Source organism: Toxotes jaculatrix, chromosome 20, assembly GCF_017976425.1.
Source record: "Toxotes jaculatrix isolate fToxJac2 chromosome 20, fToxJac2.pri, whole genome shotgun sequence".
In the NCBI taxonomy this organism is placed as follows: Eukaryota; Metazoa; Chordata; class Actinopteri; family Toxotidae; genus Toxotes; species Toxotes jaculatrix.
This window is the reverse complement of record NC_054413.1, coordinates 11,202,913-11,218,810: the sequence shown is the minus strand read 5'-3', so window position 1 is coordinate 11,218,810 and position 15,898 is coordinate 11,202,913. Positions and strand designations below refer to the sequence as shown.

General features: G+C 40.3%; 1 protein-coding gene across 2 annotated transcripts in view; it reads left to right on the top strand.

The window, feature by feature from the left end:
* The first annotated feature begins 1,392 nt into the window (after positions 1-1,392).
* Positions 1,393-15,898, top strand: part of pip4k2aa (phosphatidylinositol-5-phosphate 4-kinase, type II, alpha a) — a 30,048-nt gene continuing 15,542 nt past the window's right edge. For both annotated transcript variants that reach the window (XM_041065276.1, XM_041065275.1), the window contains exon 1: positions 1,393-2,408. In XM_041065276.1, coding sequence (XP_040921210.1) covers positions 2,268-2,408 — 141 coding nt within the window. In that variant the 5' untranslated portion in view covers positions 1,393-2,267. The remainder of the gene's footprint in view (positions 2,409-15,898) is intronic.

The following is a 15,898-nucleotide window of genomic DNA, read 5'->3' as shown; positions in this document are numbered from 1 at the left end:
AACACAAGTAACCTCTCAGTAGCTGCTGAATGGAATTAACCGCAGTAATGAATATACCTAGTTAAACTACAAAGCTAACCAAATAGCTTATAGCCGGCTACTCAGCTCAGCGAAATTAACAGCGTCCACAAATGACGCTTGAAATACTAACAGGCACACTTGCAGATACTTGCAGTTCACGACTTACCTTTTTTTTGTTTCCAAACTAAGGGACAAGTTAAAAATTTATAATTAGCATGCCAGCCGACCAGAAGAACCAGACTGTATGTTTAGTGTTTTGGAAAAGGAGGTTGACACTGCGTTGCTAGGCAACGGGTGCCACGTTGGGCTAAAAAGGGATTTGAACATTTATTGCTTTGAACCTGTCAGCTTTTTCTACGGTTATTATTGTGTTAGCAAGCCAGTTCCCTGCTGACATAGATGTAAATGTAATCAGGACGTTTAACAAAGTTTATTCAAGGATTTTATTCGTCACATGCACACCACAGTGAAAATGCAAAGTGTAAGAATTGCATGTGTGCAAGGACAACAAAAACAAAATGTAAATCTTTTAAATCAATAAGACCGGCATCAGTTGTCTACCCGTGTTTGTGTGCTGATCGACTAATACAACTCATATTTGCATAAATTGTAATCCTCCATAAAAATTAATAGGGGAAATACTGAAATCTCAAAAGGAATTTTGCAGGACATCGTGTGAATGAGTGTCTCGTGTTTGTGTTGACGGATGGGAGTCTGTCCTGTGTAGGTCATAATCCGGATCGAGGTAAAAGTGCTGCTGTGAAGAGTGAGTCATAAAACAAATGAGCTCTATACGGCATCAGCACGCTGAGGCCTCCTGCTCTTAGAAAGGCACTGACACAGCAATGTGCCAGTGGAAACAGCACAGTATGCACCAGAAAACCAAATGTCCTCTAAAGACATTACCTCTGGTGGTGTGGGACATTACCATTCCGCCGCCTGAAATGAGCCTCTGATTAATCTCAGCTAAAATAAGCCAAGGATGGGGGATGGCTGGGTTGATGTACAGGTTATTCTTCTAATGCATTATTGCACGAGCTGGAATATAGGCAAAAGCAAACGTGATCACACGCATGCACGCTCAAACTCAGGCCCACCAGAAAATGGAAGTCATCAGTTTAATATGCTATATTTTCACACTTGGTGGAGATTTTCGAGTAATTCATAACGTTCCTAATGTCTATACGAAATTGATATCTAATTGCAAATTTAGACTGATATAAATAAGGCTCCTGTGTGATATTAAAAATCACAGGAAACTAACATAGGGCCGGTGGAGGGAGGGGGTTGCAGCGAATCAGCGCAGCAGACACTGCAAAGCGCTGGCTGTCACCTCCCCTCCGTCGAGCTGTCATTTGACAGCGGCACACATGAACCTCACTCTGCTGCAGACGGAGTTGACCACCCGTTGATTGCACGTCTAAATATCTGCTCCTCGGCGTTTTAATTCAAACGGGACAAGAACATGACAGGATACACCCAAATCATCTCTACGGACTGACCACAAACGCGTAGGAGAGCTGAGTCGTTTGCTAGTTGTGAACTCCTAGCTAATGTTAACACTTAGCTTGCAGGCTAACGGTAGCTAGCTGGTGAACGGAGTCCGGTTTTGCTTTGTGCCGTCGGTTGGCTAACCTTACCTAGCTGGCTCACTTGCGAAGGTCGGAGGGACTAACGTTAGCTGGTAGTCAGGAGCGTCTAGTTAGCCATTCAGCACCATTAACGTGTCATTTTAATAATTTGTTTTAAGGCTGCGTGATTATTTGTTTTTCGTCTGTCACGGGGCTTCACATTTTTCTCGTTTTATACGTTTATAAATTTTATGAAATTTACCGTTGACGTTTGCTAGCTAGCAAGCTAATCTGCTATGCTAACGCCAGCTCAGTGAGACCTCACATCGCAGGGGTGCGGAGAGCTCCAGGCGAGTCAAGGAAGGAAGAGAGGTGACTTATGATGTGGGCTGAGGAAAGCGGTGGACTGTTAGGCGAAGGAGAGCAGCAGTATTAACTTAAATACATCGTATTTTTTCCATTTTAGTCTTTGTCGAGGTAGGGCCATAGCGTCAGTCAATCTGTGTGGGACGTTGGATGAAGAAAAGAACTGGGGCACTTTGATTTGCGAGCTGGCTAAATGAATAGTATTGGTATTACTGAATCGTGAGCCCGTGGCCACTGTGCCAGCTTCAAGGGAAGACACTCTGTCGAGATAATCGCACAGACTGCATTAACCAGCCAGTTTGCTTTAAGATGGCTTCGGCGAGCAGCATTGCCGCATCCATTGCGAGTAAAACGAAGACCAAGAAAAAGCACTTCGTTGCTCAGAAAGTGAAGCTCTTCCGTGCCAGCGACCCTCTGCTCAGCGTGCTTATGTGGGGAGTCAACCATTCGGTGAGTCAGACCATCTAACCCTCATATTATGATTCACAGATATGTCCCCCTCGTCTCTTTGATGTGCCACATTAAGCCTTAGCTACTTGCTGTCAACTGACAACCTTTGTGTTATTGCTTTGACAAGTACGAGATGACAGCTGTCCAGCGGTTGACTACAGTGCTGTCACTGTAAAAATGTACTGGCTGCAAGTACCCTGGATTCTGACAGTAAATTATTAGTTATGTTTTCGTTGGTAAGCTTTGTACAGTTACAACTCCCATGATATTAGTATTGCCTGATTTTGATGTATTCACTAAAGTGTGTGTGTGTGTGTGTGTGTGTGTGTTTGAGCAGTGAACACTTCTTTGGCTTCCTGTTGTGCACATGTAGGATAAGCTCCTAGGGCTCTGTGTCATGAGAGAGCAGATCTTCCCATGCAAGGCAGCTTATCTCTGCTCTCTGCTCTCTTTCTCTTCCTTTGCTGAATATTTGCACTGGGCCAATACTCATATGTTGGAGAGAGAGCATACTTGGCAGGCAGAAGACACACAAATATTTCTGGCACTAAATCCCAAGTAATAAACCTTTTACCAATGTTTTGCACACATTATTATAACACTTAAAGAGACGGTGCTTGATCAACAGACTAAGGCTATATAATCCATCATTCTTTCAGTTCCTTCGTTCTTGCATTCTCCTTCATCCTTAACTGAACTTGTTTCTAATAATCGTAACATGGTTATTACAGTAAAGCCAGCCTGTTTACTGAATGTTTTATCTGTTTTAGATTGAGGAGAACTGCTTTCCAACATGTAAACAAAAGAGATGAGCAGTAAGTGCGCAGCAGCACTCATTTATGCATTCAGTACAAACCTTTCTGTTCATGTTTGTATGAAATCATTCTCATGACGCTAAGTTAATATTAAAATAAAAAAGAATTTTGGTGCTTTGATACAGAGTGCTGTTCTGCTTTCTTGCTCTTTATTATGCCTGCCTGTGGTTGTCCAGTTCGATTATGTTATATGTGGCAGTGGTCAGCAGACAGAATAAAAGTGTACAGCCAGCAGTGGCTTCCATAGCAAGTTAATTCAGAATTAATCAATCTCAGTAGGAATGTAAATATTTTGGACTAGTTTCATAACAGATGTCACTTTCACATTAATAGTTATTTGGTATGAAGTTAATGGGTCATATTTAATGGGGTTGACCGTGCACACAACACTTTGTGAAACTTTGAAACCAAATTGCCACTTTAAACATCACTAGAGAACTTTACCTTTCTATATACTGCATACTATGACATCTTCTTTTTGGTATGTCTCATTTTGAGTTCATTTTCAGTCAGTCTGTTTTGTCTAACTCCATATCTCTGTATTGGGCTGAGGACATTGGTGTGACAAGCATGCAGTTAAACAGCAGCATTTGATTTTTGGCCTACTGCTTTGGGCGGTAGTTTGGTATGGTTAACACACCCTCTAGATAACCTGATGTATGTGAGCCCAGACAGCTAAAGATTCAAAGCTGTTATTCTCTATCTAAGCTGTTGTCTGTAGATGGATTACAGTCACCTGGCTGTGGTGTTAAGCCCGACAGGTAAAGTAAGGTACACATAAAGTTTTCCTCCTTGTAGCTATGTAGTGGTCATTATGACTCACTTTTTAAATGTCGCTTGAAATGCCTGAGAAAGATGATGGTAAATTGTCTTCTCACTTTCACAGATTTCATTATGAGATATGAAATCAGACATATTATTAGCTAGACTGTTACCTTAATAAACACACAAAAAAAACCTTTCCTATAGAGACCCAAAGTGAAACCAGAATTTGTGGGTTCTGTTCCACAAGTAAGAAAACCTCATTCAAAATCCCATTGACATTTTTAACTACACTAAGAACTAAAACACAGGCATGGAACTACCATTTCCCAACCATTTACCACATCTACCTCTGTCTGATTCCTGTGTGTCAGAACTGTGGACTAACAGGCCACTAACTCGCAACCATAAAAATCTGCATGTTTTGAGGATCTACATGTTCAAACTGTTCTCTTGGATTGCATAACACAGAGTGGGGCTGCCACCAGCACATTTCCTTCTTATGCCTTAGGCTACCTCTCCTGCTGTTTTGCTCATCACTTGATAAGGTACTCTGTTTCTCATACCATTGGCAAAATAAAAATGACATTCCGTGCCAGGTCACCAGATTGAGCCACTTCTCACTACTGCCGGGGGGGGTTATAAGGCTGCGGTTTGTAAGTGTTTATGTAAGGTTACTTTACCGCACGGATTTTGTTAAAGTATTAACCTGTAAATAGCAGGACAGTGCAAAGGAATGGGGAAAGGGGAGGCCTAAGAATGCAACCAGACTGCAGAGGTGACAAGCAAACACATGCGCACAATCACAGGTGTTAAAAATGTAGCCCCTACACCCCATATCTACTATGACCTGTCAGTCAAAACCATCTTTGACTCCTCCTGAAAACTATACTTATTACAGTGTTATTGCATGGGGAACAAAATGATTAAACAACTGAAACTCCCAAGAAGAGTGACTGAAGAAGAGGGACTGTTAGTTATTGTGGACAATGCTACAGAACCACTGACACCACCTTTACTCGTCAAATGAGGCAAAGACGTTATGTAGAAAAAGCAAAATTTAGCACCAAGAAGCATATAAATAAATGAGTCATTCATATGGCCCAGGACCTTCTGTGTATGTCATAAGAATCATCTTTTGTGTAATGTCTGAGAAAAGCCAGTAACATGTATCTTGAAATTTCTTTGCACAGCAAAAGGTGCAGCCACTTGCCGAAACCTTCTTTGACAGGTTGCCTATTTTTTTCTTTAATTCTAATACTTTGAAATTTTACTTGTATCCCTCAGAGCCTAAATAGGTTACATAGCTCCTGGTTTTACAGAAATGGATTGAGGCCAAATCTGAAAAGTTTTTTTTTTTTTTTTTTTGTTAGTGGAAATCTCAGTTGTAAGCACCACTGAAGCTTAGTGTGTACAAAAGCTCAAACAAGCTAGAATCTACAAGATCAATCTAAAACTAATCATCACAAAAGCATTTCCTGGTTCGAAGCCTGCGTGACATTAAAACTAAAGAATAGGTCTGCTCTCTTTGGGCTCTTTTTTTTTTTTTTTCGCTGTTCTGAGTTCGAGCCTGTTCAAGTCCAGGCTATCACAAAAGCCAGTTTTACAGTGATTCAACAGGCCCACATCTACATTTCAGTAAATTCTAGCACAGAGGTCCTTTGGGTGTTTGAGTGCACTGCTGGAATAAAAACATGTCAGAATGTGTTCCATTGTTGGCATTTGTGTAGATTTGTCACTTGTTAGTAAGCTGCATCGTCACAGCTTAAGGCATTGAATGCGTAATCACAGCTATGAGCATAGCAGCTCCTAACCTGCTGTTGCATGTCACCTGCTCCTTTTGTTTTAAAGTAAAGAAGACAACTGTGTTGAGGTGATTATTCCATGCGGCTTTCTGGTATCAGGCTCAGAGACCCCAGACTTAAGTGACATCAAAAAAAATCAGGATTTAAAAATAAAAACCGTTTTTGTATTTTCCTGGAAGACTTTGAATGGAACAGGCAAATCTTATGCAAGACTAGATTTTCCTTCTGTTTTTATTTTGGTATCATTTAGGTTTTACTTTTGTTTTTCCTATTGTCACTCCTTTATTTCTGTATCTCCATTAAACTCCCCATCCTGCAGGTTCATTCGCTATTTTTGTCATAGCCCCTTTTTGTGTCATTCTGTTTGTCTGGCTCACTTTCATTCCCTGCCCCTCTTTCTCCCCCGTTCTTTACTCTGACTGACTCAGAGTAGCTGAGTCTGGTTCTGTGGATTGCATAAGAGGGGGTGTCTATAAATATCTGCAGGAGTGACCTACAGCTAATATGTGTGTTGATTATGGGTGAGGAAGACAGAAAAGCTGGAGCTTTATGTCCTGGCTCCCTCAGGCAGTGACAGATAGGGGAACTTGTGAAAGCGTCTTGCGGTTTGTTCCAGTGTTCATCTCCTAAAACAGAACATTTTCTTTTGTGTTCGCTCCTGCATTAATGCAGACATATATGCACATGCTCGCATGTGTGTGTGTGTGTCCTTCATCACAGAGTCACTGTGCCGTGGCACACTCCTTTCTCAAATGTGATGCGACATGTTGCTGAGTAGCTTGATTCACTCAGCAGGACAGGCCATATATCATAAGCCAGCTTGTTGCACAGTCAGTCTAAACCAGTATATCCTTTAATAGCTGGCCTCTCGCAGTACTGACATTACAGCAGACTTGCTGAGCCGTCTGTACACTTGCGTGTGTCTGTCTGCGTGTGTACGTATGTGTTGGTGACAGCTGTAATTTCTGTGTTTCCTATTTTCACCATAGTCATTTGTCATTTTATGTTTCAACACGGATAGGATCATGTCTGGTGCAAAACAAATTAGCCCCTCAGGAGATGCTGACATTTAGTAATATTTGTCTTAATTATAGGCTGTATAGGTTTGGTATACAGCGCATGCATGCAAGTATTCACTCGCCTTCAATTTTTGAATTCAGATCTTGAGAAGGCTACTAAAGATTCAGCTGTGTTGAAGGTTCAAAAGAGCGCAGTGGCCTCAATAATTCTTAAAACAAAAGAAGTTTGGAACAACCAGGACTCTTCCATGAGCTGGCCACCCAGCCAAACTGAGCAATCAGAGGAAGAAGGGCCATTGTAAGAGAGGTGACCAAGAACCCAATGGTCAGTCTGACTGAGTCTGAGAGATCCTGACACCTCTGCTCAGTGAAAACCCACTCTGAGTTTGCAAAAAGCACCTAAATGTCTCTCAGACTTTGAGAAACCAGGAGTGAAATGTTTGGCCTCAATTCTAAGCATCGTGTCAGGAGGAATCCAGGCACCACTCATCACCTGCCCAATACCATCCCAGCGGTGAGGCATGGTGGTGGCAGTATCATGCTGGGGAATGTTTTTCAGCGGCAGGGACAGGGAGACTGTTCAGGGTTGAGGGAAAGCTGAATGGAGTAAAATACAGAGAAATCTTCAACGAAAAACCTGGCTCAGGACAATGAGTCTTAGCGCACAGCCAAGAGAACACAGGTGAACACAACTCTCTGAGCCACGACTTCAACCCAATCAAACATCTTCGGAGAGGCCTGAAAATGGCCTGTGTACCGACTATCCCCATCCAACCTGACAGAGTGTGTCTGCAAAGAAGAATGGTAGAAAATCCCCCAAACTGAGGTGTGCAAAGTCTTTTGCTTCATACCCAAGAAGACTCAACGTAATGTTTCAGTTCTTCCTTTTTAATAAATTTGCAAAAATTAAAAGAAAAAAAAAAAAATTTTGTTATTGTGGGTTATTGAGTGTAGACTGACGAGGGAAAAGTGAAGGGGTCTGAATACTTTCTGAAATCACTGTAACTGTTCCTTCAGCACTTGAGTGAGTGTGATTGAGTGACTGACACTGACTAAAATAGACTTCAGTGACCTGTCAGTGTCTGATGTGCATGCAGACGTCTCAGTTCAAGGGACGACTGCCATAAGCTTTTAATTATGCTGCAGGTGTCTTACTCAGATAGTGGGTTGCATTTGTGCAAGGCCCCATTTCTCTCTCTGTGTCTCTCTCTTGCAAACACAGATGCAGCAGTCCATTTACCTTACCACTGTTCCACTTTTATCATCAGCGTGTCCTCGTTATGGCTGACCTCTCTTTGCTGTGGCCCTGAGCAGGAGGAATGATAGGAAGGGCTCACCCTGACAATGAAGTTCTTAAAGGTGTTCCACCGAATTAGGTCGCATACAGGCTGTCATGGTCACATTTTTGTTCATTTTTTTTGTGGCTTAAAGCAGAAGACAAAACACTGTTTTGTTTTCTTAAAATTATTTTAAAATGATTTGTTTAGGTACTGCTATACCAGTTATAAGATTAGCTGTACATAAAATTTTAAATCCTCCTCTTTTTAACAGTTTGAAATGGAAATTGTCTTAAGATTCTGCATTTATTGATAATGAAAATACTGAAAATGGCTGAGTCTCCCATTCTCCACTTGTTTTTCTACCCACCCTATTTTGTATTAATTCGTTTTTACACACAACCAGATATCATTGTTGTACTGTGTAAAGGGCTTTCCTCCATAAAAGGCTTCAGTTTGATTCTAGGGTTAGTTGTGTTTGTCTTTAAGTGGACATTGTTAGAATTGCTACATGCAATGAATGGCTCTGGGATTCATAACAGGTCAGGTAATGATGTAATAGCCTTGTTAATTGGTCAGTGAAAGGTCAAGTCCACACTCAGTGCAGTCTACTGTATGAGACCTTTCATGCCCATTATCTGGCTGTTAAAGGGCAAATCTCCATCTATTGGGTGTATCTTGTATATGATTATGTGTATGGTGTAGAAACATATCCGTCATGTTCTGGTCAGAAATTATAACCAGTGTCTGGTTATAATTTCTGGCCAGAACATGACGGATGAAGCTGATTAAAGCTCAGTGCTTTGTTGTGTTCCCCCAAAAAAAAGCAGGACTGATGATTTTAAGTTGGTGTTTAATGTGCGTTAACTTGGGAAAACATTTTGATGTGCATGTTGATGACTTTGGAAGCTAGTGCTGTATAAAAATACGACAAAAACAGCTGCGCCAAGTTGATTGGAGCATAGCTTTTGCGAGAATGCAAAACCACATCCCTGCCTAGTATATTTACACACCTATCAATTGGTTAATTGCATGATCAGTCAGTCTTGATGACACTTCAATTAGAGCCACTTATACTCTCTTGTAAATAGGCCTAGAGGAAGTGTATGGTAGTGTGCCATTCAGTCTCGGGAGTCGCTTCCTCAGAACACATCCCATTTCCCCCACATAACTGACAGCTTGACACAAGAACATTGGGTATGCTGTAAGATGACGGGGGCGGGGGGGGCAGTATCACAGTCGTACCACTATCTCTCTTTCTGGCTCTCACCTATTACTAGTTTTTTTTTTCAATTTTCCTAATTACCTAGTTAGTCTTTACAGTCGCTATTTGACTAGCGTGTCTTAAAAAGCTAGCTCTTTGTCTGAGCTCTTAAATATCTCATTTTGGCTGTTGTGTGTTTCTTCACTTAAATCATTGATTTATGTTTCAAATTGATATTGGTCCAGATTTGTTTACTTCCCTGACTCTCGCTAACATCACTGCAAAATTGCAAGAGCAGAAAAATAAATGACTAGAATTTGGTCTGAAAATTGCATTGGGGATACTAGTGACTAAAACGGGGCCCAGTCCAATTCAGAATAAACCAAAAAGCTGCTGGTTGAATAAAAGTAACTTTAAGTTCAAATTTGCCAGGAGTATGAATACTTTCGGGCTTGACTGTATAAACATACCTTGTTATTGTGCAGTCAATACTAAGCTATTCAAACAATACACAGGTTCATATAAATGTTTTTATTTTAAACATGTTCAAGGTACAGTGAGTAGGTTGAAAATGACATGGCCACCCTACTCACTGTACTTTGCACATTAGATAGATAGCATCTATCTAAGGCAGGGGTGGGCAAACTGTTCCAAAAAGGGCCGGTGTGGCTGCAGGTTTTTGTTCCAACCAATGAAGAGCACACAGTTTGACCAATCAACTGTCTGAAGACTGAGATCAGTTGATTAAATGAGTCAAGTCTGGTGTGCTGCTGCTTGGTTGGAACAAAAACCTGCAGCCACACCGGCCCTTTGTGGAACAGTTTGCCCACCCCTGATCTAAGGTAACATCTTCTGCTTCCATTTATCCATTCGCTAATATGTTGGATTCATGTTAATGTGTTTTTAAAGACATTTAAATTTGTGGGGAAAAAATGGGGGAAAAAATAAAAAAATACATATATAAAAACTTGCCTAATCAACCAAAAATTTCAGGACCCCCCTGCAGTACCTCCACAGACCCCCTAGGGGTCACGGACCCCCTGTTGAAGACCTTTGATTTAAAGAAACATGTAATTGGATATTGTCTTAATAATTTTTGTAAGACAATGTATGCTTTCTTTAATCTGAGTCGGGTCTCTGTAGCTGAATTAAATAGTGTATAAGTCAGACGGTGTCTGAAGATATTAAAGAACTCCAAATTTGATCTTTAATAACAAAGGTGAATTTCAAGAGGAACTTGACAGAATTGCCACATCACAATAACTTTTTACATGAAGAGCATATTCTTGTTGTAGCTTGAATGTCAGTAACTTGAGTTATCAGAAATTAGAAAAGATAAAACAGATAACAGTCATAGTTTCCTGTTCATTGTCAAATATGTCCCTTTAGGCTATGTATCCTGATGGCGTGCCCGATTAGTCTTGCTTCTTTCATTTCTGAGTTTGGTAGAGGCTTCTCTCCACTCTAAGATTTTCGTTACCCTTCCATATCTTGCACACAAGAAATCACCCAGTCCTTTTCATTATTAGAGCCAGATTCTTGTACCAAGTGTTAAAAGTGTTAGAATGTCTGTGCTATCAACACTATTAGTGGGCTGTCATCTGCTAAGAGCAAGTCATCTATCTGTAATTGTTCAGAGAGATAATGCTATGCCATGCTGCTGACAGTGCACGCTCTCTTCACCAGCTTCCTGTCCAACGGAGCAAAAGCACACACTTGCTTCACTCTAGGCCGGAAAACCAGTCTTCATCACCATGGAGACAAACAGGAAGTGGCGGTGTGAAATTTCTGTGCAAGTATGAAAGCTTTAGGAAGATAACCAGATACACTGGATGCATCTGATTAAACAAAACATAAAAACTACTCTATTCTCAAGATAATTATTATGACAAGAGCCTAATAAATAAACTAGGAGCACTACAAATGTTATTTAATGTGGATTAGTTGCTCAAAGGGACAGTCAGGTCAATATACTGGATTCGCTGCACCTCCTTGTAGGCACTGGCAGAAATATTGAGCAGCAGGGCAACAGCACCATGTTAAAAACCAGAGCTGTGCCTACTATCCAGACCAAATATTGCCAGATAATAGTGACTGTCAAAAGCATTATTTGAGAAAACTGGTTAATATAGTCATTCTGACATAGGCTCTCATGCATTTAATTGCAGGAGCAAAAACATTTGCAACATTTGCCACTAAAACAATAGCAGTACAAAAATTGGTGCAGGAGTGCAGTTTGGGGATATTTCAGAACTGATGCAAATTGTTTTCTGGACCTACTCTAGGGACCTATTTTATTTCTTTTTGTATAACAGAAATTTTCACCCCATGTTTACTTGTGCACCCATGTGTGTCAATGTTTATTGCTGTGACGTGCTTTCAGAACACTAGTATCCTCTGAGATGTGTATGTGTCCTTGGTAAGATCTGGCATTGTCTCTGACCTTGTGTGAAACACAGCTTTGTTGATTAGGCGACATCTCCCCCCTGAGTACCCAGAATGCATCTGTGCTATAGCATCACTGTGACGTTGGTGCCTGTCACACCAGGCCACTAAAACATACTCGGATATGACATCTGTGCTCTTGGAACCTCTCTTTGCTTTGTCTCGCTTATGCCCTTCTTCCCATATTTTTTTCATGCTTTTTCCATGCCTTCTTCTCTTTTCAGATATGCTGTCTTCTCTTTTTTCAGACATGTTTTTTTTCTCTGTCTTTATCTCAAAGGTTTCCTTCCTAAAAATTCTCTTCATTTGTTAATCATACTTCTGTTAATGATGCACAGTAATGTTAAAATCTCTTCCCCCTTTCACTTCCTTCCCATTGCTCTAAAGCTTACAACAATCCTAGAGAAAATTTGAAGTGCAGAGATATTTAGTTTGAATTGTAACTCTCACCTCGAGTAAGACAACATTATAGTGCTGTAGCCAAAGTAAAAACAGCCTTGAAATGCTACTGTGCTCAGTAAGTGCACGTTTGCTGAGCTGGTTAAAATTGGAATAGTGTACAAAGGCAGACCTTTGCACGTCATTGGAAAAGCTTTTGCAGAGTCCAGCAGTAAGATTTGTTTTACATTTGACCAGTCAGGCCAGTAGGTCAGAGTTCTTTCTTTACGCACATTGTATTCACTGAATATAAAAAGGCATTGAAACTCTCCTGTCATAATAGGTTGACCTTGCAAGACAACCAGCAACTCCCATGGTTTTATGTTAAGGATTGCTCAATAGTTCATAAGACATTGACTTATGTGAGTGAACTGGTTAGTCAGAAATCTGGGACTAGTTCCCCAAACACCAGGATAGACAGCAGTGGAGATGGCATTACAGATATATAAACACTACAGAAATAATTGTGAAATTAGTGGCATTAATAGTGTTTTTTACCTTACTGTGGAGATGATGGCGTGTTGTGTTGTGTTGAAAATAGCATCAATCCTGTACTGTAGGTACTGTTTGTTGGCAGCTTCCAAGTAAAGCAGATTGAACTGGCTCCCTTTTAAAAGCACTAACAATTAAACACGCTCTATACCCAAGGCAGGAGCTGGCAGCAAGTAGCCAGTATGTTGGCAAAAGTGATTAGCTGAAAATCTCCTATCAGACAAACTTAATATATGCCAGACTCAACCAATATACAACATGGTCGGCATAAGCTGGCTGTGAAGATCGTATTTAAAGCCTTAACAGGTGCAGTATGTTGGCATTGGTCCAAAATAACATCATGGGCAGTAATGCCATGGACATGGACATGTTGAAGAGGTGGATTAAAACAGGTTTTGTTGGGAGACATGTATAGTTGAATAATAGAATTGGGGGTATTGTATTGAAAACATTACTGGTCTATGATTTGACTTCTGTCCTGTATTTTACATTCTTGGAGACTCTGAGACCTAATCCAGATATTCTAAAGTATTTAAAGAGTGGACGATGACAGCAATAATTATTGGATAGCAAATTCTCTTGAGAAACTGGAAGACTTTGGGAACTCTTCCCTTTTAGTGAATGGATGACTGAGTTGGGAAAGGTGGCTGCGTGTGTAAAAGTGTTATACTGGATCGTCAAGAATGTACAAAATGATATGCACAAATGGAGCAGATATATTTTGGCTGAAAGCACTGAGATGGTAAATGGAGGAATGTATTTACCGACTACCCCTTTATTGGTAAATCATATTGTGTGAATATATTATTTTATTGTAGCTGTTTCTTAGTAGAGGGCAACAAATAATGTATTCATTCATTCATTTATTTATTTATAAGAAAGCCTTAATGTCTTTCTGGATTTTCTGTGGTTGGGTGCGTAGTGTTGGGGTGTAGGGTTTTGAAGACGTATTTTTGTATTTATCCTGTTGCTGGATCTTGTGTTATATCAAACACTCCTGAAAATTGTTTAACATGTGAAAAACATGGTATCTCAAACAGCATCCTTCTTAATGGCCACCTGAAGTATGCCAAATGCTTTCATGGGTCAGTCATGCTGAGGCAATTCTCTGCGCCATCTGCTGTAACACTCCGACAACATTACAGGGCTATAGACAATCCCCAAAGGTAAAAAATATGGGCTACCTGCTCAAAGGCAGTAGATAGAATTGTGATATGATACCACCTCTTCTGTCTGTGCAACCCTAGCTGTGATCAGTGTAGAAAGCTTATAGCACATTTGGGACTGTACTGTATAGAGAGATGCACATAGGCTTTGTAATTAATATTGCAGTCAATCAGAGTTTGAAGATTTGAGTTTATTCAGTGCACCTGCACTACAACGGTGATTGGTGGCATGACAAGTTATTAATAGATTGAAGCTACCTGCCAGCACCCCTGCCTGGAGCCAACAACAAATACGTGAGCACACACACACACACACACACACACACACCCATCATATGCGTATCAAGCTGTGCCTGAGTCATAACAAGTGTCAGGTCTATGTATTACAGCAATATGATGCATGGCCGGCTCCAAATGGAAACTCCTGCAATGTGCCGTATGTGTTTGAAGCCCACACTGTTTATTCATTGTGCAAAGTTTATTCAAACCTCCTGTAATTTAGCATTTTGTTTAATGGCTATCATGACCATAATTGTGCAGTCAAAATTATTTGAGAGCTCATAGTCTGACTCACCTGATAGTCCACAAAATATACTTTAATATTCATCATAGGTAAGACTCAAATATACCTTATGACATTCTGAAAATATGACCACTCCTAATGCTGTCTAAATTGTCTTGATTTGGTCTGTGAAATGCAGTTTATCTGAAAAAATCTTTTTTAAAAATCAAATTTATCTGAATGCAAATTTTAAAATTGCATTCCATCATGCACATAAAGAGAAACGTTACGAAACGAAAAAAAAAAAAACACTGATTATCTGCTCTTAAATCATGAACACACTCAAACTAAAAGATGAGGAAAATGGCAGTGCGTCACTACAGGATATTACTATTATTTTTCTTGTCGGGGCGACACAAAGCCTAGCTTTCAGTCATACACACATACACGTCATCTGATTCTGTCTCTTTCTCTCTCCATCTCTCTCCTCCTGAAACACACACACACACATATTGTAGTCTCCCACATTCAAGTCTCCATCTTGTCTTTAGCTGCACGTTGAAAACACCTTAGAGCTTCAGCAGTTCTGGCAACATTCCCATTAGCCTTTCCCCTACAGTTATCCTTCAACCCTGTAGGCTGCATCTTCCTGAAAATCTAATCTGTTACCTGGTCACATCACAAGGCGTTCTGTGCCGAAGATCAGTATTGAATAATGACCTGCTTAAGGTGCGAGTTTAGCCTCGCACCTGTTACACTTGCTTTTTTTGTTTTATAAAACAACACACCACATTTGACTCAGTTATCTGAGATAGTTAACGGGGAAAAATTACCTAATGACAGACGTAGTTTTTGTGTCATCTTGGCCAACTGCTTCACCCTTTTACTGTCTCCAGATCCACATATATGTGTGCATTTTGTTACACCAATTGTCTTTTCAGAAATAGGATCTGTCATCTGATCATTCATGTGAAGCTATGTTAGTGCTGACCTTTGTGCCAGTATGTCGAAACATGCTCTTTATTGGGTTGGATAATATTGTGAAAAAGGTTACTTGAGTTGAGGTGTGAAGCACACAGCTAGCACTTGTTTGATAGCTACAGAATTCCTGTGTTGGCATTTTTGAGAGGCTTAGTAACATATTAAGGGAAATATAAAAAGAAAACTAGTATTTTGTATTTTGGTCACAGTAGTAGCTTTTACTAATGGTTGCAAAGACTACAACCATCAGACTTGCATCAGATGCTGTGTTGTCCGGATGAAGTGAATGTTCTGTTTTTTCCGCTTGAGGCTCTTCCACTGCTTTTTTAGGGTTTTTTTTTTTTTTTTCAGTGTTGATCCCACCAATCTTCAAATTGTTTGTCAGCAGTAATTATCACTGATCTTTCTCAAGGTTTTGTCCATAATCCCTCAGTAATTTATTCATTTTTTTCCTTAGTATTCGAAGGAAGATTCCCAACATCTAGCATTTCTAATGTGATATTATTTCACTGAGATATTTTTTGACTGATTTGTCTTCCTAGAGAAATCACTGCTCTCTCCTTCATTCCTGTATTTTCCCCTGT